The 25,806-nt window shown below is 39.1% G+C and overlaps 1 protein-coding gene across 6 annotated transcripts in view; it reads right to left on the bottom strand.

The window, feature by feature from the left end:
* Positions 1-25,806, bottom strand: part of NSMCE2 (NSE2 (MMS21) homolog, SMC5-SMC6 complex SUMO ligase) — a 132,672-nt gene that overhangs the window by 101,116 nt on the left and 5,750 nt on the right. For all 6 annotated transcript variants that reach the window (XM_051778548.1, XM_051778545.1, XM_051778546.1 and 3 more), the window contains one exon: positions 4,799-4,905. In XM_051778548.1, coding sequence (XP_051634508.1) covers positions 4,799-4,905 — 107 coding nt within the window. The remainder of the gene's footprint in view (positions 1-4,798; positions 4,906-25,806) is intronic.

Below are 25,806 nucleotides of genomic sequence, written 5' to 3'. Positions count from 1 at the left end.
CCTATTCCATTCCAATGCACCTACTGGTTTGATGAGAACTATTATCAAAAATACAAAACAAATCTAAGAGTAGTTCCTGTATATCCTGTAGAGACAAAACCACCCTTGTAAAAGGAACATAGTGCACTCCTCATCTTTGCCAAAGGAAGACTGAACACTTGACAAGGTATGAAGTCACACAGGCATGAATGACCAACACATCCAGACTTCAAACCCTCTCAAGACATACACTTACATCATTTGTATGTATTTTTACAGATAAAACCTAAAAAACAACATGTTTAATTTCCTGTGTTCAAACTTTAATTAACTTAGATTTAAATTCCAATTATAATTGCTCAAATCAGTTTCCATGCAGGACAGTCAGAAAACCAAGATGTTGGCAGCCACTGAGATGGTGGTAGAAATTACTCACCTAGAACAACGTGGGAAGGCTGTAGCAGAAATAGGGATAAAACCCAAGCACTGATGAAACTTCTGATATCTTCATCTTTTCTTCAGCTCAACACTATCTCATTCCTAGCACTCTTTCAACCAGTCTCTTCCCCTTCTACATGACCTCATGACTTCCCAAGCCCATGTCTTGTACTTTTTTGTCTGCCTCTTCCCACTCTCGGTGCTCCCTTAACATGGTTCTTAATTTTTTCCTGAAATACGTCTCCTATGTGTTTCTTCCACCTCACTCAGGTTTGGATTTTATCCTCCCTTGCAGTGTTCAGGCTTAGCAAAAGGTAGATACAATTCCAAGTAAGCCAAAGTGATGTTTGGCAAAGCAGTAACTTACAAAAGGAAGCACTAAGTAAACTTTACCAGAGATGCCTCTACTACATTCAACACTTTGATCTCACCTGCAAAAATACAAAATAGTCCAGGTTCTCTTTCCCTGAAGGAGAAGAGGGGTGGGAGTAATACAACATTAGAAAGTTATTTTCATCTCTCTTGTTCTCTAGATTGATCTACAATACATTGTAATTAATTTTATCTCCAGAAGATAAAAGATGAAGTCCCCAGATGAAGCCTGTGGACTTCAGAAAATTTACCCCAGTTTTTACAGTCCCAAAGAAGCCAAATGCTTGAAAAGCCGAGTGATCAGAGTCCACCACCAACACCCCTGCTAATCCAGAGAGCAGAGTGGGACTGAGAGAACAGGCACAACTGTTGAAATGAAATACTAGGAGAAGTTAAAAATTCACTGAAGTACAGGAAAAATAAAAGAACTTATAAAAAATGAGGGAACAGCCAAACTGCAGGAATCAAGAGCCATGACTCAAGAAGCAAGAACAGGAGAACACAATAAATCAAACTACAGAGCCAAGAACAACTTCCTCTTCCTCACATAAGCCCTTCCTCACAGAGCATGCACGGTAAAACTAGTGTGCACTGTATCTTTACGTGGAGATGAGAGAATGCAAAGCCAAAGACTACAGATTTAGGTTGTTACATATATGGGAAATGCCATTTTTTTACTGCTCAAAGTGTATAAAAATGAGCCCACTCAAGGTGGGCTACCTTCATGAATTCAGCACCCAGCACCTATCTCTCCACAGGTACAAAATAAAGTATCTCAACTCTGTGTGTGCATCATGTTCCTGCACACTGGGTGAAAGAATCCATATTTGGGACAACACAATATGCTGGCATTCTGGCCACTTGAGAGCTCTTTACAGCAGGGAACACTTGCACTGCCTGTCAGCCTGGGTCCCAATCATTTGTCTACACCTCAGGACTATAAAGTCTGCAAGAGACACTGTAGCTCCATCAGTCTTTTGTTGTTACACTAAAAGCAAGAGTGCTGTCTGCAGTTTGCATGGTAAGGACCTGAATATTGGTTAATTTATTTTAAAAATACCCATTAAAAATGAAAAAAGAAGCAGCAGCAGAAGTCCAGTCATTACACAGGTACAAGAAAATCCAGTGGCACAGGGAGTTTCCACAGAAAAAGGATTTCCCACAGCCTATTGTTGGAAACACTGTGACTCAAGTGCTCATTTCTTGCTCAACAGGCTGCTGATTCAACCAAAGAGGATGCTGGTATGTCTCACCTTCTGCATTCCACCTACTGCACCCGAAATCAACAAAAAAACTGGCTTTGAGAAAACATGTGACTATATCTCATGCTAGTTTCTAGCTATTTACATGACATACTTTGGTTGTACAATGTATTTGTCAATGCCATTTAAAGGTACATATAAAATAATAAATTAGGAATTTTGACTGTTGCTGTCTCCTTATCTTGCTAAATTCCAGTTGGACATTTCACTACAAACAGGTGGTTAGAAGGTGAAACACAGAGTATAATATGCTTTCAGATTCACTGCTGTGTGAAGAAACTACTGACCAGAAAAATTGTCAACATACAAACTTACAAAATAATCAGATAAAAAGTGTTTTGCAGCTGGAGACAAATCCTGTTAATACTGTGTATGAAGAACAGTCTCTTGTGAAAATTAATGACCTGATGCAACTCCCCAGAGAAAGCCCTCAGGTAAGGAATTCAGATGGAACCAGGGAGCAAGCCAGTGGAGGCTATTTTAAACTCAAGTCTTTCTACAGCTATTTCCAGGTGCAGCCCTAAATTCAGCAACAGTATCTGTTTCCCAGAAGCAGATTTTAAACTGTCTCTGACAGGTAACTGGAGATAGGCAGTGTGGTTCCAGAGGCATGGCATGCAGCTAGCCGCCAAAATAAAGCATGAGCAGTTATTTTTCAGAGAACAGACTGTAACTCTGTTCTACTGCAGCAGTTATATACATTTCCTTCTCATACTCAGAAAGGTTCAGGATGCTGGCAGAGGAAAGTAGAGAAAACTCCCTAGAGTGAGGCAGGAAGCAGAGACAGAAGTGTGGCTAGAGGCTAAGAGATTAGCCATTACCAAATTTATAATCCATGTAGACGCTAGAACATGTTAAATATCTTGGAGCAGCATTTTTAAAACCTTAGGACTGAAAGAACAGTGAACGAGTTCGTTTTAGCAACACAAATGAGTTCCACTAGGGAAAAAGGGGGAAAAATGCAAACCAACCTTTCCAGGACTTTATTTTTTGCACACCAGCATGGATATGCACACAAAGATGCTGCTGAATTCAATCCTAAAAATCACAAATGTATCACTGCCCTACCTAAAAACCCACAAAAGTATCTTCACTTCAGTCAAGCAGTTAAACCTCTGCTTAACTTAAAAGATCATGAGTGAATGCATCTGAAGTAAACAGGATTTGGGTGCTTTGTTGGTGAAGGCACAGGCTTACTCTTTATATTCCTGAAGATGAAATAAAAGTGTTTTGCTAATAGATGGAAGTAATGAAAAAAGACAAAAAGTCGTTGTTGAAAATTACTTGAAATTCCTATCATAACAGTAACACATCATTAATTAATAGCTTAAAATCAAAATATAAACCAGTTATGTTTCACTCAAGTCTGGATATACACCATTAATCTCTAATGATGAGAACTATGCTATGATTTACTAGGAAAGCTTTAAAAATCATGAATATTCCAAATAAAAGGAAAAAGTCCTGAACCATCCAACATAAACTAGGAGGTCTGCAATTATGATGAGATCTGAGATGAACTGTATATTTAAAGACTGCATACAGTGCCTGTATTTACTGCTGTCCAACACCTCCTGATGTGGACATAGTTTTCAACTCCTTTTAAATATGTATATTTAATTTTTTGAAAGAAGATTTTTCAGTCAAGCATCTGACTTAGGATGATTTAAAAAGAAATATTAAAGGAAAACCTTTCTACAAAAGAAAAGGCATCTCAGAATAGAAATAGTGGAAAATGTATTGTTTTGCTTTCCTGTTATTGCTTCTAAAAGAGCAAAAAGCAATAGCAAGATAACAGCAGGGCAGATTTAATTGAAAAGCTCCACCATCTTCAAGTTTTGAAACAGAGATTTTCCATTTTGAAGGGAAATCAGGGATGCACTTTTGCCTTTTCTAGAGAAATCCATACAAAACCAAGAAGTCAATTTGCAGACACACACTAGAATAGGTTGCTTAGGAAGTTGAGTTCTCCAGGCATTACGTGGCCTGAAAATGAAGGGACTAAGTCCAGCCTGCCCTGGGACTGCCTCTTTCCTCCCTGGCTCTGCTGTGGATCCCTTGCCTGCTCCCGGCCGGGATGGGATGGGAAGGGAAGGGATGGGATGGGAAGGGAAGGGAAGGGATGGGATGGGAAGGGAAGGGATGGGATGGAATGGGAAGGGAAGGGAAGGGATGGGATGGGAAGGGAAGGGATGGGAAGGGAAGGGAAACCCGCGGCCGCGGTGCCCCCTGGCGGTCGCTGCCGGCACGGCCGCGCCGGGGGTTTGTCCGTCCTGAGACCAAGCACAGAGCGAGCCCCTGGCTAATTGAGCGGGCAATTAACAAGCTCACCCTTTATAAGCACCAGCATAGTCAGGTAGCAGGCAGGCTTTAAAACATTGGTTCCCTACTGCCACAGTCAGGTGTTTGTTCCCAAAATCAGCTGCCTCATCCACCTGCACTTCCATCTTCCACAATACACAAGGCAGGTGTCACCCAAGACTAAGTTGTCTTAACTACGGTGTCCTCAGTCATTCCCGAAGCACTACTCCTCCCTTATTTCCACTGGTTTGAGTTTCAAGGGGAGGAATTAGAAACTCTATCACACTGGGAAAAAAAATACGTAGTTGTACCAGCAACTTTAGTATTTTATACCTGCCAAAGATTTATCTCTACAACCATGTGTTGCTTTAATGCAACATTTGTGTCTATTAAAAATATTTAAATAATGATATGTTTTCATAACATTATTAGAAAAGGCAGTTTACCTGATTTACTGTTTCCTCAAATGCTCTTATATAATTATTAAGAGATCTGTCCATTGCAGCAAATTCTAACATGACTTTTTCCATACTGTTAACATCCTCTTCATCATCTGCAAAATAAAACATTTTGAACATGGATGATCAGTTCGATTATATTCAGGCAGTATTTCTTCTTTGCAAGTATTTTATTTACAATATTGATACTGTGAATGTTTAAAGCATATGTGTACCAGCAGGTGTTTTCAAGCTCCTCAAACATATACTTTTTTTCCTATTTTGCAACTGTAATCTTTTACATTTCTTGGGTAACTCCAACAAACAGCTTACTCAGAAAGACACTTCCCTGGTTTCATGTGAACAAGAGAGAGTGTGTGTAATTTCATCTACCAACACCTAGTCATTAGGCAATCAGGATATTTTCTGCAAAAGTTATATTTCATGACTCATCACATTGCCTCAGAAATAGTCAGAAGAAACTTAAATGCCCTCTCAGTACAGTATAGTTCAAGCTATAATTAGACCCCTTATCCCCAATAAACACAGCTACTGGAAAATCAAAACAGAGCCAGTGTTTTATAACACAGGAAATATTGGAGGACTGAATAGCATTCGTGATTCAAGTGTAAAATTCTAATTGCCTGGGAAAATCAATTAATACATGCGATTAGTAATTCACATCCACTTTTATTCTCTTCTTCTTTCCTCCTAATTTCACTCCTTTCATCTCTAACTACACCTCTGCTTTCCCATTCTAACATTGCTGTGCATCTGCTTAGCTGGATAAGGACCCTTTGTAGATGCTACATGGCTGAACAGCCACAGTTCTATCTCCTGACACAGCCACATGCACTACACCAAATCCTGCCAGCTGCAGGAGGACAGCCAGCCACAAGCCCCTAACCCATGCAGGAAATTAGGAACTTAGGAAACCTAAGTTTCCACTTCTGCTACTCCCATTTATTCCTACCCTGCAGCTTCCAGCTACAGAGAAAACAGCTGGAAGCATCTGGATGCCATGAAAGAGCCCCAGAGTCTGCCATGCAGCATTAGGGGTTACCATTTAATGGAGCATTCTTCTTTACAAGCAGTTAAGTAGCCAAGCTGTGCTGTTACTTTTAGGAAGAAAATCGTGGTACAGCTTTTTAAATTACTTTTATTGTGAAGAAAGGAAAATGTCTTCTGATCTGACAAGCTAGTACACTGCCCAAGTTGCTAACTATATTATCATGTTAGAGCACAAAAATCTGTCTCTGCAGAGAGCTAACACAAAGCACCGTATATGGCCATCAGCTTGAGAGCAAAATCTGAAACACATCACTCAGGGACAGAAGTTTCATACCACTGATGGATCCAGGAGACTGAGGAAAAGTGCTAAGATATATTTACACAAAGAGTTACATAATAAGCCATTCTATTTTGTGAACATGGCAATTACAGTTGTGACATTTCCCTTAATTATATATAGGCTTGGTATGTATCCATTTTTCATTAAGTAGATGAATGGATACTGCAGACAGAATCTTGGCACTCCTGCAACTTTCTTCTGAATAATCAGCATTTCCCTCTCCTCCTTCCCTTCCCTCCCACCCAATTTCCATATCCTATCTGGTAACTATGATCATACTCTTTCCTTCCTGCAAGGAAGCATATGAAGTGCCTCCTTCAAGGCTGACACAAATGGCACTCCATGAATCACAGGAAAGGTTTGTGTAGCAAGTAACTGTCATTCTCCTCCCATGGCCAAAATGAATCATATCCACAACATAAAGAAACTACAGTGACCTAAATATTTTTTTTTAGGGGAAGAGAAGTGCATTATTAAATACCAAGAGAGCTGTATTAATGCTGTCTTTCCTAACAGTTAAAGAAAGCTTTAGGTAAAGAATAGTAATATTGCATGCAAGTTGAGAGATGCATTAAAATAAAGCTCAAAGTGGTGGAACACAGCTCAAGCAAGAGGGATATTAACTACATCCTGCATTCTTCATGCACTGACCGTTCCACCCATCCACCAGCTTGCTTTAAGTCTCAGTGCTATTCACTGCTCTTTCCTTGCTGCTGTTCTTTCATGCGCAGGAAGTGTGTTCTACACACTGGGAAACTGCTGAAGGCGTCACTAACACACGGCCACAGCCGGCCCTTGGAGGCACTACGGACACACAGACAGATCCGAAGGACTGCATACAGGTCAGTGGTTGTCCACAGATAGAGCTGAAGGACTTTATAAAGGTCAGTGGTTGTTCATACCCTATTTCTGCTCATTGACAGATTAACTAGAGTCCACTTTCTATCTGCAGTCCAATCCATACTCCAGGGCGCTGAGAGCTAAGAGGAAATCTATGTTGTTCCCAGCCACTCACCTCCCCATGTCCTAAACAAGATTTAAAAGAAAACTTACTTTACAGGCTATTCTATTTGCCTTTTAAAAACCTTTATTGTTCCACATTACACGCAGCAATAACCTGATGTGCAAGGCTCCTCGGCTTTCCCTTCCTCTAAGGAGCTAAGAGCACTTCTGCCCCTCCCTGGTAAGGAGCAGATGCAAGGCAGAGCTTGGCTGCACATGATGAGAAGCTGTGAGTGACTCTATGGGAATGTAAAGTTTTACAGCTCACCAAAGCAGGGATCCCAGCACCTTCAATGTTTCTTTACACATAAACTAATCAGAACACACCATTTGACCTGATCTTATTAGGGAACGAGAAATTAGAAAAAAAAAAAGACTTGCTTCTCCTCACCACCATTACACAACTCATTCTCACAAATCTCACCAACCCCTTAGTTTTAACACCACTATAGTATCAAAAAGAATCAAAATTTAATAATTACATCAGGGCTTTGAACAATTCAAAAGGCATTGTCTGTTATCCATTCTTCAAGCCCTGCTGCTGCTTTTATTTCAGTTGTGAGGACACCAGTGGAGATTCACAGTAAAAAGATTCAAGGCACTGACTCTCTTCCAGCAGACAGTGGGCACGCTGACTGGTGAATACCCTCCAGCCAGACTCCAGCTACAAAGCCAGCTTACTCTCCAAAGTAATCAAACCGTGCACTCTGCAGGCCAACAACCCAGCTTAACACCAAAATCAAATACTTTGCAAGTGCAAGTGCTGTACCAGTGCCTTTCTGTTATCTAATCAAAATTTATCCTAAGCTTATTTCTAATTCATATCTAAGGAATGCATTCCAAACTATCTGCATATGCTTTTAGCTACTGCCACAAAATACCATCAAAGTTGCATATTGTAGTTGTCTCCTTGTTATCTACACTAAATATGTTGAGTTTAGTAAGCATTTCTTCACAAGTCATTACCCTCACCACTCAGAGATTATACATTTTGCAATATTACATTTTTTACTCACAGAAAGGCCAGTCCAAGGCCATAATTTCATTTTCAAAGGCCCATGTGCATCATGTTAAAATTATCTGGATGAATATGCAGAGTTCATGTTATAAATTCCAGCTTGCATGATTTTATGATCTCTTATTATAATGGAAACAGGGATATTATTCTGAAAAGTCTCCCTACATATTAAAGAACAAAGTTACATAAAGTGACAACCAAGAGTTCAATTTCTTGTTTCTAAAGAGACCAAACTGATCACGTTGAGGTGCCTTACTGCTGATTTAAACCATAATCAATCAGGGCTGAGTTATGTATCATGAACCCACAGTGTTAAAACAGAAGTTATAATAACAGGATAGAGTCAAGTCAGCACTGATTTAATACTTCCTATAGTAACACTAATCTAAAATCTATCCAAAAAACTTGCATTTCCTTCTCATATCTGAGTTCATATTTACTTTAGCTCCCTGTATACATCCACAAGTTTGCAAAATTTCTAAAGATTTTTCACAACTACCTCTTTCTGTGCAAATCAGTATTTGCTTATTTAGGGTATTACAGGTGCCCTGCAGCCAGTGCACAGCAATCCAAATAAGCATTCACTTCCACCACAGACTATCTTAAACACAAAATATTCTGGAATACCATGAAATTACAGAAAGGTTCTAAACTTGGAAGTATAACAGTACTTAAAATAAATGCTTAAGCACAGAAAACGTGGATTAACATAAATACACACATACTGTCATACATTTATAGTATTGTCTAACAAAAGTCAAACTTTCAATTTAAAGAAAACAGGACATGTCAGTTCTACTTCTTGCACTACATATTAGTTTGCTTTGAAATTCAAGGCCTAACGCTGTTTTTCCCACCTTTTGAGGCAAAAGACTAATGGTATACCATTTGCCCCCAAATTTTGACTGTAGATTTCAGACTTTTAAAACATTTAAAACAAAAACATCAGTCACTTGAGCCATTAGCAACAGTGGTAGTAGGCCTTTGTCTTCGTATGCACCAGCAGCAGATAAAATACACACTTTGCCAGCAGGTTTCAAGTTTCTGCTGACAGCAGATGAATACAAGCTCCCCACTTGATTGTTCCATCTTCTGGTGGAGAACATACATTCTCAATTCAGGATACAGCTAAGCATTTTTGCTGTCATTTTTCCTTCATTTTGAAAACCAAAAAAGTGTTATGACTCCACTCTGCATTGCCAGTTTTGGTCTACTCAAAACTGTTGATAATTCAAATTGGATCTTGAAAAAAACTTTCAACCAACCCACACTCTTTAAGAATAGATTCACAACATTCTTGGAGAAGACAGTAGCAGGATGTCCCTCTAATGTCTGGATGCTCAGTAGTGAGAGGATACAAACCTGTGTAGGAGACCACTGTCTTATTTCCCTCCCCTGTCTACATAGGCATGAACCTGACGTGGTACTCCAGGCTACATAGACCAGGAAGAACCTAAACAGGAGATTGCTTCTGCAGCACTGAGGGTACATCTTTGCTTTTTCTCCTGCAGATACATGGACAGCTTCTCAGAAAACTCTCACGGAAGAAAATTTCTTTCAAAATCTCATCTCCCTGACCTATAACATATTTAACCTATGTGACATACTTAACATATGTAACGTATCAGGCTGCAAAAACAGCAGAACGCTAATACAGAAAATTCTAAACTAAAAGAAATTAGAAGCCATACAAAGAAACAGCAAAAGACTGGAGAATACCCATTTCATCTCCTGAGAGCAGGTATCCTCACACAGAGAAATGGTTGAAAGTAGAATGTCCAAAAAATATCTGTGGAGCCCTCTGGAAAGGGAACTAACCATTGTAGTTCATAAGAGAAGAAAAATTATTACTGATTAGAGGGCCAACAACCATACAGGGAATGGCAACTGGTGGAGTAAAGGGGAATTTGAGGCAGTAATTGCAAAATTTCCCTCCATATAACAGGCAGTTCATTAGTTAGGCCTAATGAAACCTCCAGCTTCTCAGGAAATGCCTTAACTGGGTCATAGAGTATCTGAAGTTGTATTTCTCCACATTTCCTAATGAAGCCATTCTGCTGCATAGAAAGCTTTCATATACACAGAGCTAGAGACAGAGCATGTAGGAATGGTTTTACAGATCATTCACCTTCACCTAGACACCAGGACTCCACTGAAAGGCAAGTATGTCTCACAAGATGAAATGTCATGAATGACAGAAAGAGAAACCTACACCAGGTGGGTGGCCCTGCTTGCACAGGGGGGTTGGACAAAACAACCTCTAGAGGTCCCTTCCAACCTCAGCCAGTCTGGGTTTCTATAACATTTCTCAATATCCAACAACTTCATCTCTAAACTATTCTTCTGGAAGATGGTTAAAAGTGAGTTCGAGTCCTCTCAAGCAAAGAAGGAAGTTGAATATGAGTTTCTGGTATTCTATCAAAGAAAAAAATCTGAGTAGAAGAAGTGACAAGAGTGTGTGAGGCAGAACTTGTAAAGGAAAGACCAGCACAGGACACAGATTGCACCAGAACTATTGCCTGTGAATGGTTTTTAAAGTTTCATCTTATTTTCTATTTGGGTTCTGTAAGAAGCTGCAAATCAAACTGCAATACTTGGATTTAAGTCAAGCATTTTCCTGTACCTGAGTAAAGTCTTCTGAGGTTTTATTTGGAAAGGAAAAGGCTGTACTTTTCAGTCTGGATTTAAACATTTGTTTTATTCAGCAAGTAACAGGAAAAAAATCTTCAATTATCCATTTCTCTCTGCTTATTTTTTATTTTAAAGTAAAATGAGCCAAGAGTGTCTGGTAGATTACAGACTACACCTGATGAAAACTCCCTTGTCTTGTATTACAAACCATTTCCCTGTAGGCTATGACAATCTGAAATGGAAAGAGTCGAGGGTCAGTGGCCCAGGAGGCTCCTGTGAATCCCATGGAAATGAAACCCAAGTACTTTATATTGTAGAGAGTGAGAATTTCAAAGAAACAGACCACACAGGGTCTGAACACCCACCTTGAAATATCTCAGTTGCTGAATGCCCAGTTTGAAATGTCTCAGGGGGTCAGCATTTCAATTGAGTGGGTGTTGCACACATTCTGAAGAGAGTCATCTCAGAGTGGGCACAGAGAAACTGAGGCACCCAGAATCACTAACCACTTTTGAAAATAACTATATTATTCTGTAATAATCATGAAACTTTTGCTCAACATGAAACTCTCTTAAACTCCATTGCCAGCTGAACTAGGCCAACAGTGCTTTTGAAAGCAACTTCCTTACAGTACTTTTTTCCCCAAGCCTACCAGGGGAAGGCTAAAAAGTCATAATGATCCCAGCTCAGACTTGAGAGCAGAAACAAAGATCTATCTTACCAGATATTTCTGCCACAGTACCCAAACAGACTGCAATGTAAAGCATGGCAATGCCTCTGAACACCAATTGACAATATACTGAGCTAATGAAATAAACAGGTTCTCACATAAGAGTTTGATTTAGCTCTGATATGTGCTGACGTGCTTTGCTGTATAAAATCTGAAGTAAATATTATTCAACACAAATAGAGATTGTTTAATTTAGGCTGAGGCACATAAATAATACAAAGACATCAACTAATCTCTCATAGAAGTAAACAGACTTTGCTACAAAACAGAAAGAGAAAAATAGTCTTTGTGTGTCTACATATTTTTTGCTACTGTAACTTGATGGCACTTAGAGCACCAAGACATGAAGACAGGTAGTATGTACAATTTCCCCAAACAAGAATGGGCTTTTGTTTGACTAAATACTAAAGCCCATACAACTCCCAGACTATTTCCCTCCATTCAGACAAAGAGACCAGCACTTGAACAGCACCTCTTTTCTCCTTACTAAATTCCAAGGTCATTGTGAGGTTAATCTTTATTTTACCAATCAACACCTACTTAATTCTGCAGAAAGACCAATTTAAAGTTAACAAAGACAGTGTAACTAGTAAGCAGAAGCGCTGAAAGAAGGATAAAGCATTTACAGGATGCAACAGTTTTGAGAAGCAACTCAAGATCTCCACTCTCCTAATTCTACACCAGTTCCCTGGCATTACTATGATATCCATCCAGAATTACTGTTCTCTCTTCAGCACATGAGTAAATCAGCATTCCTCAACGCTAGCTACAGCCATAAGTCCAAGAAGAACAAAACGACAAGCAGCAAGAAAACACCAAGGCTCAGGTTCATGTACATTTTCTTTGCAACAAAGTAAGTTTCACAGGTCATTTCCCCAGGCTCTCATCCTTGCTGTTCCTCTTATGTTCCTCCTCTGCTGTCCATCAGCTAGAATAATATGATTTTTCATAGGGTCACACCATAAACTGGATTAATGAAACAATTCAAGCTAAAAATAGCAATCTGTCCTCCAAATCCAAACCAAAATACAAAACCCCAAAACCATGATATTACAGTAATGGAATCTGAAGTGCAGATATTTAAATAGTTGCACCAGTACAATTGAGGGGGTGGCAAACTGTAGCAGAGTGGAGATGGGGGGGGGAATTTTCCTAAGTCAACTTGTCTGCCAAGAAAAAGATACAGGAATCACGCCTGTATTTTCAGAGTAAGCACAAGGCATATGTTACCTTCACCCAGAAATCTGACCAATCTCTCATAAAATAAATAACAAACCTCCCCCATGTTTTCCTAAATATATATATTTTACATATATGTATAATACATACATACACACACACACATACATATCCCTCTCTTCTCAGTGGATTTCAACATATGATGAAATTAAGGCTGAAAACAACATTCACCAATAATTTTAATGGGAAATGATTTTCCTATGACTAACAAAAATTTTCTTCCCTGTGGAGGCACAGGCACGCCTGCACCACACAAAAGAGCGTGGTTTGGAGCCCCGAGCTGCTGCTGACCTTGCCTTCCTAAAACAAGAGATAGGAGGGTTGGAAATATTTAAAAATAAGGGGGTGAGTGCTGTCCTCCTTCTACCCACTTTCTCCTCTCAGAACTTGATATGGTAACATTAGAATTTGGTCAAAAATTTCCTTGAAATATTTTCTCTCATAAGGAACAGTGAAATATTTGTTAAGGTGCCGTAATTGCTACTCTTTGATCCCTCTGAACACTTTTTAAAATTGATATTCCACATTAAGTATTTTATTTCAAGACTTTTAATGTGTCTTTACAATTCTATAAAAGGCTCACAGACTCCTTTATATCTATGGTTCCCCCTGGAAATTAATGTGAGCAAAGTAATTTTTTTTTTATTATTATTCCAACAAGTTCAATTCTAACTTGTTAGATCTTTTTTTAAGCACAATTTCTTCTGTTTTACACAAAATCTCTGCTGGCACATTATGAATTCTACAGAGATAATCCATGCACTTTTGTTTACAAGTCAACTGTATTAATGCTTTCTGTTGCCAAAAAACAATTCTTCTCATATTTTAAATTGCACTGACAGGTGAAAAACAAATATTTTAGTGTGAAGTGCAACTCTGTCTCTAATAAAAGGCATGATTGTTATTAGCCAGCAGTAAACGGTACCAATTAGGTTTTTCACAAGAAAAACTTTGCTTGTGCTAATTAGTCTATTATATTTCTCAGAGAAGTTCGTTCAAAGTTTACTTTCATTAAACTAAATACAGTAATTACGTAGAATTTCCTTCATTTGGGGAAATGGGATGGAAAGACTTTTCAGAAACAAAAAAATCAGTAAAGATAGGAAAACAAACCCTTTTCACTCAAGACCTTCACAATTCTCAGAAACATTTACTTCTCTCTCCAGAACTGGAGGCAGTCTAGCTCAGAGCTAACAAACCCTCATCAGAGATTATCTAATCAAGTGATGTTTCAGTAAATGTTAAAGCAGTAGAACATGTATCAAACAGGAAGGTAAGACTAAGACAATACCCTCACATCAAGGCAATCCATCACTGTCTTATTTCAGCTCAGTTCAGAGGGCATAGTTACATTAACACACACAAAAAAACCCCAAGAGAATCCAAAATAAGTTTCCACAACCAACTGCAACAGCTTCACACAGACACAAATGAACACTCATCAAGCACTCAAATGTTAACATTACTGACCCAAAATGAAACAGATGAGGGGGTGGAATGCCAGAAAATATCTGGGTTTTAAATGCCCAGTATTTTGATTACATACTTACAAACATTTTTTTTTTCTCTGAACCCACTATAGTCTCCCAGTCTATATTTCTGCTTCTGCAACCCTTGGCATTACTGACTTCAGAATTCAGAGAAGGTGATCAGTAGCTCCAGACAGGGCACCACTGCTCTCTCACTTAACTACCCAGGGCACTGGCTATACTGCAGCTGAGCAGCTCGGGGTGGAAAAACAATCCAGTTTTATAGGCAGCTTTTTAGACAGATCTGGACAGCAGGCAACTCCACATTTAAACCACTGAATAAAGCAATGAAGTGTTTCACAACAGGGCTCACAGTAGTTCACATACATAAAGAAATAAACCACAGATAAATCAGATTCATAATATAGAGCTGACAAAGGAAAATTTGGTTTTTTTTAATTCAGAAACACTGATTTGATAATTATCAGAAATGTGAAAGTTAGTGGAAATTGATATGAGTATCATCTCCAAAGTTAATTGTTTGCTGAAAATGTAGATACTAGAGCTGACAGACAAAACACAACCAAGGTTAAACAAAAGGGAGTCTGGAAAACCAGTGTCTCATGCAAGCAAAGGTCAAGTGATGTTCCCCACATAAAACATCCAATTCAGATGAATCACATATGGATATTCCACTCCAAGTGCTAACCATGCCACAATACTACAGCTAGGACTTTCAGAGCCCATAATTCCTCAAAGTGACCAAAAAACCCTCAAAACCCCAACACAAAAAAACCAAGTTACAACGTAATTCTCCTTCACAGACAAGGCAAAGGCAAAGACTGTACACAAACTGCAAGCATAATGAAAACCAGCGTTTCTTTCTGCCTCTAGCAGGCTTCCTTTGCATAAAACCTCTTCTGTGAATTGGCAGATCTCCCCTTTTTGGCATGAATTGCTGGTATGTGGCATTCATTCTGCTGCTTGCATGCTGGCAAGTGACAGAGCTAAATCTTTCCATTGCTGGAATTTCATTTCCCACAAAGCTCATACAAAAAAATTTGTCCTACTATGAGGAACTGCTACTTTGTTATCATGTGGAAAATGCACATCTCTGGGCAACAAAAGGGCAATGCAAGTCTGTATTGCCTGGGTCTCTCACACATGCACAAATATTTATGATTTTGAGAGGAAACAGGAATTTATTTGATGGCTTACAGTCTAGCACAGATAATGGTCTCTCAGCATGTTTTTTAGATAATGCTGTTATCTTTGTCCGTACTAGGAAAGAAGGAGCATTGAGGGGCCTTACAGCTTTTAAGAGGGTAGTTTTGAAAAAAGACAGAAATATAAACTGAAAATTGAATGTGGAAATATTCTGTAACTAGATAGGAAGTAGAAGGTTCCCTCTGTTCTGGTAAACTACCACAGACATTGTGTTACTAAAATAAATTCAATTCAGAACCATAGGACTATGCTTGAGATTTGTGTAGCTGACACGTACTGGCTGAGACAATTTTCTCCCCTTTATACTGATATGCTTTTGAATTTTATTTAAAATCTGTTTTTCTATAAAAGTGACTAGGTCAAGTCTCTACACTGAAGTATATTATCTTGATTATCTTGAGACATCAGGACAGACTACACGCCTCCAACAAAGCATGGATATAAACTAAAAATACCAAAAAATATAGAATTTGAATAAGTTATGGCATACCTAATTCCCTCAAAAACAGCTGTGAATTAGATCCACACCCACAAGTAATAAACTTCAAAAAATAAAAAGTCCTGTGAAAATGTCACATTAATCTACCCATACAGTAAAAAGTCTACTCACCCACTGCTTACTAAGATGATTAGTAAGGAAATCACAAGTTAAACTTCATCTGCTTAAGAAAAATAGGAAAGAGGTTGCAAGGTTGATTTAACTCAGAAGATATTATTGTCACTTGACATTTACATGCAATGTATAATTCCATTCCCACTTACAGTCTGGGGAAAGCCTGTTAAAATTACTTCCTTAATGTGTGAACACTTCTTTGAATTGTGTTCTTTTCATCTGCCACCTTCTCCTTAAGCCAGCTGGTTCCTTTTGTTAAGTCTTTTTTAATAAGAAAGTTCATTACACGTAATTTATGGTGCAGTTTGAGATTGTCAGTGCTGCTCTGAAATACTGCACATGCATATTTCTGAGTGCTCTGTAACATTTGTTGATAATGTCAAAAAGGCAAGGAGGGTCATGCACACATATGCCCAACAACTCCAGCACAAGATTAATCAGAACGACCACATCTACCTTCTCATTTTCATCCACATGAACTAGTCCTCCTTCAATTTATATGCCAGACTACTCTTCCTATTTGTAAAAGCAACACCTTTGTGGAAACTACAGAAGTTGCTCACATGGGAAACACCATAAGGAAGGCATTCAAATATCTTCTGTCATCTAGAGAACAATGAGCATATTATCCTGCTTAATCCTTTTGCTGTGCCTTTCTTATTTCTTACTTCTCCTTGTCCTTCATTACACATTTCTTTACCACTTGCCCTTCTCCCCTTCTCTTCCTCCTCATCCAGTTCCCCTATTCCCACTCTTTTTTTCCCCTGAGCACTTGCTAGACCACTTTTTGATTCTTTCTCTACGAGCAAGTGATATCTCCCCAGTGATCACAATCTTTGGGGGTCACCTCTTACTTTCTCCCATCCCTTTATATAATAGCAGCTCTAACAGACTCGTGGCTGTTGATTGTCTTTTACTGGCATAAAGGTCCATTGACACACAAAAAAACCCCAAACTGAAACAACAATAACAAAAAGGGCATAAGCTCACCAGTCATTAACAGTAACTGCTATGTGGTGCACAGTTTGGGAACTAACCCAAGGCAAACAATGCCTGAGGGTGGCTGGGGCAGCAGTGTGTGACAGCAGGTTAGTTGGTTACTACATGCCCTGCACAGAAGGCTGTGCTGTGTGATGCTCATCGTGAATGTCCCACCCTTGTTCAATGTCTAAGAAGGGTAGAGGGATTGTTCTGTTTTTTCCTTTTTTATGAAAAAATGGGCTGACTGTATGCCAACAGTTTTGCAGATGCATCCCTATCTTCAATGGCACAGAGTGTAAAATTTGGCCAAAGGCTCATTCTAGACCAACAAGCATAAGACTAAATACTACTAATTTTCCTTCAATAAGCTCTTTCAGTATTTCAAAGAAAGAGCAATACAAAGTACTTATGTCTGGAAAGTGGGACTTACATGAAGACTGACTAAAGTAACTCAACTTCTGAAGTCAAATAAGAGATGCTAAAGGTGATTTGTTCATGATCTACCACTACTATCCTGAGGATTTCTGAACATGTGGGGCTCTTTGATTATCAGACAGAAATACAAGATCCAGTGCCTGAAAACTGAAACAAGAAAGAAAACACTGTTTATTTGGAGATAGAATGGAATAAACACTGTTTATTTGGAGATAGAATGGATTCTTCAGTTGACCTTTTGCTGAACTGCGAGTTTCGCTGTAAATTTTCTTTCCATAAGCAGCTTCAGTAGCACATTTTTGAAGCACTCTAAAATTTTCTCTCTTCACATAATATTCTTTATCATCCCACTAATAAACGTCAGACTACCCTCCTGCAGACATGGTTGTGAGTCCACTCATAAATTTCATAAAAGTGCAAATCCTCACTTAGTGCCCTGTGTATATTACAGTGGTTCAAACCACTTCATATCACCCATAATGGCTCTTGGAGTTGTGATACTTCCTATTTGTCAATTCACAAAAGGTAAAGATGACATCTTTGCGAGGCTGTTGTCTTCTGATGCCTTTTACTTCTCCTGTACACATATTTTTCCCGGCTACCTATCTCCTGCTTTATCCAATCACCCACCACCATTACAGACAACTCACGTGATTGTTAGACTCTTGCAATGTAATTTCCCCAAGCACAGAAGGCATAAGCAAAAACAGAAGTGAATATCTAGGCAGGAATTTGAGATAATTCATACATCCTCCCAAAACACTCCTGACATCCTTTTTTATAGAAGGGAAACTCATGCCTTGTGAACTTCAATGACTTGCTCAAGGCCACAGTGCGAAGCCAGTTTGAAAGCACAGTTATTCCTGGCCCCAAGGACTCAGCAAAATCAGGCTCAAGAGTATCTCAGTTGTTTTATCTCTTTCATATAATGCTATTATGTGTTCCTTGCTCTTTTTCAAAGAAAATGGGAAAGAAAATGAGAAGGCAAGCAAAATAATCTGTGAAAATTATAATAAAAAATATTTTAAAGCTCCAATTCAGACCACCAACCTCTGCCTGTCCTCCAAAGGATAGTATTTTTCACGGGTCTCAGTGTCAGTAATAAGGAACACACAAGTTTTACATATGATTCTGACTGATAAAGAAAACATTCCCCTTTAAATTCCTGGAATTTAATCAGTACATATTATAATCTTCATTCTTCACTAGAGTGTCAGTGTGCTATATAACATCAGTGTAAATTTCATAAAACATGTCATAAAACCCAGATTCAAGTCAGAGTGACTTTTTTCTTTTTTTTTAATGTGAAAGTATTAAAAACTTCTTATAATTAATTCTATGTTCACTGACAAAAAAACACTTATTTGAGTATCAAAAAAAAAGAAAGGCAAAAACCAATCACAAGTTCTTGAATTCTTGAACAGAAGAACAAAGAAGAGAAAGGAAAAGAAAGGGAATTTTTTTTTTTAAAGAAGTGTCTTGTGTCTAATTGGAAGGGGATCAGGATGATGTTCAGAATGATCATGTCTACATAAGGGCTTCTTTCGTGTTTTGACCAAACACCGAGAACATGTCAGCACAATGCCTACTTTTCATCCAGTTAAACCTTTTCCTAATGGAAAGAATCAAGAAAAGAAATACAATTGCTTTATATCCTTAATCTTTCTAAATGCTGCCAACCCCAGATTTTTTCCTACTCTTGTGGGTTCCTCCTCCCTCCCTAGTTATTTAGGCACACAATTAGATCACTGAAAGCTAAATACTGATCTACTTAAATTGATAAAAATTAAAGCTTTCAGAGTGGGTTCTTCAAAGCCCACACTACTTTCTATATATATCATATGCCTCTACATTTAAGCAGGAGTTAGCGGTATTTTCTTATTGCCACATTTCTGTGGCAGAAATATGATGATAAGAAAATGACAGATTAATACACTACAGAGAATATTTTCATACAGTAAATTACTGAGATAAAATATTCCTCTCTGGCTTTTGTTCAAAGAGGCTGATTTATCTTTGTGCTAAAGAGCCCACACAAGACCTCTGCAGTACTTCATAGTATTTCGAAGCTGGAACAGACCATTAGGATCATTCTATTCTGATCTCATGCACAGCAGAGGCCAAAGAACCTCACCCAGCAATTTCAAGCCTATAACTTACAGCTGTAAGCTCACTCATTCTCTCAAGGTTAACATCACTAGAGCACAGAGGGTCTCCGAAAAGGTCTGTACAGCATTTAAATCCCACTTATTATCTACTTTGAAGACTACTGAGATTTTTATGAGGTCTAGGACACAGAGAAATTTATACTGACTACGGGTACATGAGGTAACCCACCAGGTGACTGCAAATCTCCCTACCTCACAATGACCTTTGGGGGAGAAAATTACACACTGGCTTAGAAAAATATGTTAGAGAACAGAATATGCACACATACATATGCATGTGTGTATTTGACATCAGACGCTATGTAAATACCATCTACCAAAACCTGAGAAAAAAACTGTCCAGTTTTCATCTGAGCACTCATAAGAGTTCTGACAAAAGCTGAGACTGTCCAGCATACGATCTGTTCAGGTGCAAGCTGTCAGTACACTTCCATGAGAATGCACTAAAGACAGTTATTCAGCAAGCTAGCTGTAAATCAAGACTGGATTTCACTCTGAATGATACTCTCTAGTTCAACCACAACATGCCATGTACAAAATGCAACGATCTGTATTGATCGGGTAATACAAATTATCTCTATTAGTCTTAATCCTCCGTTTATATTTTATTGTTACTAAATGCAGGAGTACAGTGATATGGCACCAACACCTCTAAATCCATTCCAGGAGGGAGTTTCGTAGTGCCACAGCAGGTGAAGGAGCCAGGGCTCGATCTGCAGGAAAGGCTTTGCTGCCACCTAAAGGGCCTCTTTTTGCTTCAAACTGCAGAAGTTGAGGAACAAAGATACTTGGATGCACTCAGCTTACTGAGTGCCCACACCAGAAAGAGCTAGCAGAACAAAGTATGCTGCTTAATATAGCTGCTTTCCCCTCCCTGCACTGTGTTCTTCTTGCAGTCAAAATTCCAGCTAGGAAATAGTAACAACCACACATATTTGTTTCTTCCCACTTTGTAAGATTACAGACTACAGTCAGGGTGGTTTTGTATAAATATAAAAGAACACAAATCTTTCATTACAAGTCATATTTTTCCAGATTTTGAAACAAGGCACATTTCCAAATTCTCCTTTTTCAGACAGCTTCTTTGAAGAACAGCTTCCAGAATCAACCAGTGTATTCCAGCAATGGAAATTCCATCAGTGCTGGCTATAAATCTTGCAAGTAAACAGAGGTAAGACAAAAAAATTATTCCAACCCTCTCTTCTCCAAATTTTTATATTGACTGCAGAACATAGCGAGCGCACAAAATATCATTTTTTGTCTTCAGAAAAGCATTTCACAAGAACCCAACCAGGCCTTTTTGTTTCAAAGAATAAAATTACTTAAAGAAAAAGTACTTAAAATGTGACACCATTTACCTACCTACTTCAAGAAAAACATATCTTTCTCACTGTTAGCTGAAAGGTTAAATACCTGTAAAACAATACAAGAAGCACAATGCAATAGAAGAGAAGTATAAGATTAAAAGAGCATTTTTCCTAAAAGGATTAATCTTAAGCGAGGGATTTGAAGGAAAACAAAATTAGAATTTTTGAGAAAGGGAATCTGAAACATTTTATCTCACATACCACAAAATACAAGTTTACTTTAAACAACAGGAAAAGAACTTTCCCAAGAAGAAAGATGTAATTTTGGTGCCTACAATGAGTTTGTGCATGTCACCAATTAGTACCACAGACACTGGTATAACAAAGCAGACCAGCTTCTGGTAGATAAAAGCCTGAGGTTAGAAAAAAACTTCCTCTGTGAACAGCTTGGTATTATGAGGGAATTCTTGCAGCTTCACAGGAAGCATCTGGTAGAGGCTAACACAGAAGGATGAACTTCATGAATCATTGGCCTCTCTTCATTTTCTACAGTACCTTCTCACATAGCTAGAAAATATTTTCACATAGCAAGTGTCAGTGAAAAGCTATTTATCTCCAGGATGGCCCTTGACATTCTACACTTACATTCTCCAACAAAAGAAAATAAACATAGAAAACCTATACTTAAGATTCTCCAACTAGAAAAAAAAACTGTACTCCTTCAGTGCATGTAAAACCATTTGCTATTTGCTTCTCATTACCACCTTCACAGATTTATGGGCTTCCAAGGGAAAAACAAGGTCTGATTCCTCATGCAGAGTCCCTGCACCACAGGCCACAGCTTTGACCACTATGAGGCCACTATGAGGTGGAGAGCAACCTGACAAAACCACCGTCCATATGCAATGGAAGGCAAGACGTGCAAGAAGACATCTTGACACGGCTTCTCTTCCCTGAACAAGAACAGGACAGCGAGACAAAGTTTATCCTGCTCATTTCCTGAGTCAGAGAACCTTCATGCTCACACCACTTCTCAAGGAGGTTGTAAAGTGTCATTCCAGCCCATATGCTACAGCCCATTCTTGGGGCAAGTATCTTATGTTTTGATTATTTTTATGAAGCACAATGACCTCTAACACCATGAAAGTTAACAGAGCACGAGAATTTTAGAAGCACAGGTGTCAGGAGGTTAATTTCTGGATCCCAAAACAATCCCATCGTAGTCATTTCATGCACAAGAACTTTGCCAATGTTAAGAGTCGTGTTATGGTATGGTACTGCAGAAATCCTGCATTTGAATTTTCAATGAAAAATAAACTGGGGGGGGGGGGGAAGAACAAAAAAAACAAATTAACAAAAACATTTTATATTCAAACAGAGCTACAGAGTCCACCTCTACACTGAAGTTTGCACCATTCCAAATAGGAGACATTTTAGGTCAATGACAGAGAAACTTCCATGGAAAGGTCCTCTGCTCTGAGAGATGAACAAACTTAGAATGTTCATGTATGTTATGCATTGCTGCAATGGGTTTAGAAAGTCACTGCAAAGAATAGTGGATATTCCATAGAAACTCATGAACCAAGTGTCTATTAAAAGGCTGCCAATAATTTAATAAAACTAGGCTAATCACCATGTCTCTATGGTCTAGGCTCCTTCCTAGGTCAACAAGGGTCAGAAAGGTTTAGAGTCATTCCTATTAAAACCATTCTAAAAGAGCAGTGAGAGAAATCAAAGTGATGTGGGTAATCTCATAGAGTTAAATCCACATGAAAAGACTAGACAATCACCAACCATATGAAGTTCAACAAAAGAAAGTACTGGATTCTGCACCTGGGATGGGGCAACCCTTGATGTTCGAACAGACTGTGGAATGAGACAGTGGTACATACAGTGCCATAGAAAGGGACCTGGGGGTCCTGGTCAATGGCAAACTGAATATGAGTCAGCAGTGCCCTGGCAGCCAGGAGGGCCAACCGTGTCCGGGGGAGCATCAGGCAAAGCATCACCAGCCGGTCAAGGGAGGGGATTGTCCCTTTCTGCTCTGCACTGGGACAGCCTTACCTTGAATATTGTGGCAGTTTTGGACACCACAATATAAGAAAGATATTAAGCTCTTAGAAAGTGTCCAAAGCAGGGCAGCAAAGATGGTGAAGGGGAAGCCTTGAGGGGAAGCCGTATGAGGAGCGGCTGAGATCACTTGGTCTGTTCAGCCTGGAGGAGACTGAGGGGAGACCTCATTGCAGTTACAACTTCCTTATGAGGGGAAGAGGAGGGACAGGCACTGATCTCTTCTCTCTGGTGACCAGTGACAGGACTCGAGGGAATGGCCTGAAGTTGTGTCAGGGGAGGTTCAGGTTGGATATTAGAAAAAGGTTCTTCACTCAGACGGTGGTTGGGCACTGGAACAGGCTCCCCAGGGGAGTGGTCACAGAATCAAGCCTGACAGAGTTCAAGAAGTGTTTGGAGGATACTCTCAGGCACATGGTGTGACTCTTGGGGATGGTCCTGTGCAGGGCCAGGAGTTGGACTTGGTGATCCTTGTAGGTCCCTTACAACTTAGTACATACTCTGATTCTGTGATTACCAGCTACTGTTTAGCTCGTATTGAACAGGCATGATGACACAAGTGGATCCCAACCAATCTGGAGATAAGAAAGTCAGAAAAAGCAGGACATTGTACATGTGAGATGCAGTGCAGCACACATGAAGAAAAGCACAGAGACAGCTCTGGGACAAGGGGAACAGCCAAATGGGATAAGCAGCTGGAATTGAGGTAAACTCTGCTGGCAGAGGGAGCACACTATGCAATAAGCAGATAGGAAAAGTCAGAGATGTAACTCTAACTTAATCTGGGGTACATGCCAAAGAATCCTATCACTAACATTATTAAGACCCACGAGTCTGTTCTGTACATAAGGGTGAGCAGAAAAATCCTTTAAAGCATGGAAACAAAGAGGAATTCTCATATGGACCCTGACAGTGCTACAGGAAGATCACTGCCATGTAATACAGATGGCAAACAGCCATGGGGAGCAGATGACCACGACATTTAAGGGCAAGTTTTTGAAGAAAAAGAAAAGTAGCTATTTTTTTTTCCCCAAATAAGATTAGAGGTCAGTTGCAGTAACTGCTTCCCACACAGCTATTCTACACTTTAGGGCCTCCATACTTGGCAGTGAGAATGTGATGTATGGTTGGAATAGTCCCAGACATCAAGGAAGCATCTTGCCTTCTAGCAGAAAACCCATTATCTGTCCACGCTTTAAAATGCTTTTCAGAAGTTTTATGCTAAGAAATTTTTATCATCTTGTCTGTAGTTAGCATACTCTCAAGACCTTCCAATTATTTCCCATTTGTACTGGGCAATCCTCCTAGTCCCACATAATTTGGGCTCCAACCAAGACAAAAGTAACACCCCCTCAAAGGACAGGTGCTGGACTGGAAGCCTGGGGATGACCATGAGTTAGCCTTCTTCATTACGACATCCACAGCTCTCTGTACTTTATAGTCCCGTATTCTTGAGAAAGTTCTGCTGCTTTCTCACAAAAAGTCAGATAAAACTGCCATCCTCAGCAAGCCGACCACATTCACAGTCAAAAACTTTAAGTAAAGCTGGGAATAGATGTCTGTCATGGATACACTAGACCTACCCTTGGCCAGCACATTCTTACCATTATCAGTCCATCAGTCAACACACATAGCAGGTTTCACTAATTCCAAAAACAGAGGAAAAGACTTTTCATTCCAGTATTTGACATGGATGTCCAGCAGTGCTTTCTAACTCTGTGGAACTACTTTGAGTAGTCTAAGTAAAGACAATTCAGCAACCAAAAGAAGTTAAATTAGCACTGCAAACAGTTGCTCCTCTGTGTGCAGAGGTGTCAAGACAGGGCTTAAAGGTCTCAGAGCATTACAGTTGAGAGACATTGCTGAACAAGTATTTGTGACAAGAGACTTAATGAATTCTTTTTTCAATCACACTACTAAAGCTCAAAACTAGATTGAGGCTAAATTTAGGAAGATGCAAATTATAGTAGAACTAAAATGCTTTTACTTGCATTATAAATGATTTTGAACAGTGTCACCTTCAAATTCTCAAATCTATTAGGACTCCAGTCCAGAAAAGGATATAAGCATGTGCTTAAGCTTTACAATATACAGACCCTCCAAATGCTGGTGGACCACTCAAGAATATCAGTGTATCCTTTCCTTCAGTATTTTGTTAGGTTGGGCCACAGTACATCCAAGACTGTTTTGAGCACAGGTGGGAGATACTGAAACCAACTGTGCACAGTCGGTTTTTCTGCTTACACGGGCTTTTTATACAGTAACATTTTAAAATGTTTCTATACCACAATGGTGTTCTTTAAAGAGAAGAATACAACCTTTAGACAATGTCAGTAGCTAAAGAGAATCAGCAAAAAGACTGAGAAGGGCAAAAGACTTATATTTCTTTTTAACTCATTAAATAAAATGAGTTTTTAAATTGGCTGTTTCCCTTTGATACTCAGTTTGGTGAAATTAATTTTCACCTCTAGAAAGAGAACCTTAATCCCTACAGGATCTTTTAAAATTTTGTCTCTGCCAGTGCGTGCTCACAACACACCATCGATGCTCAGTGCTAAAAGTCAGCAGGGTATAAATGGACAGGGAGGTCTTAATCGACAATTTAAGTTCATGGACATCAACGAAATCACTTAAAAAATAAAAGGTTTTCAGGATCAGATGCATTAAAATTATTCTCCACCTAAATTAGTAGTAGTCAATAGAAATTGCCTTATTTTTCTAGAGATTGTACAAGTTCATAAATGAGCAATGTCTGACCTGAATATTTAATACAAGC

The sequence above is a fragment of the Manacus candei genome, unplaced genomic scaffold (genome assembly GCF_025592945.1).
Source record: "Manacus candei isolate 608988 ecotype Guabito, Panama unplaced genomic scaffold, ASM2559294v1 h1tg000013l, whole genome shotgun sequence".
Classification (NCBI taxonomy): domain Eukaryota; kingdom Metazoa; phylum Chordata; class Aves; order Passeriformes; family Pipridae; genus Manacus; species Manacus candei.
Note: the sequence above shows the minus strand (reverse complement) of the source record. Positions and strands in the feature narration are given on the sequence as shown.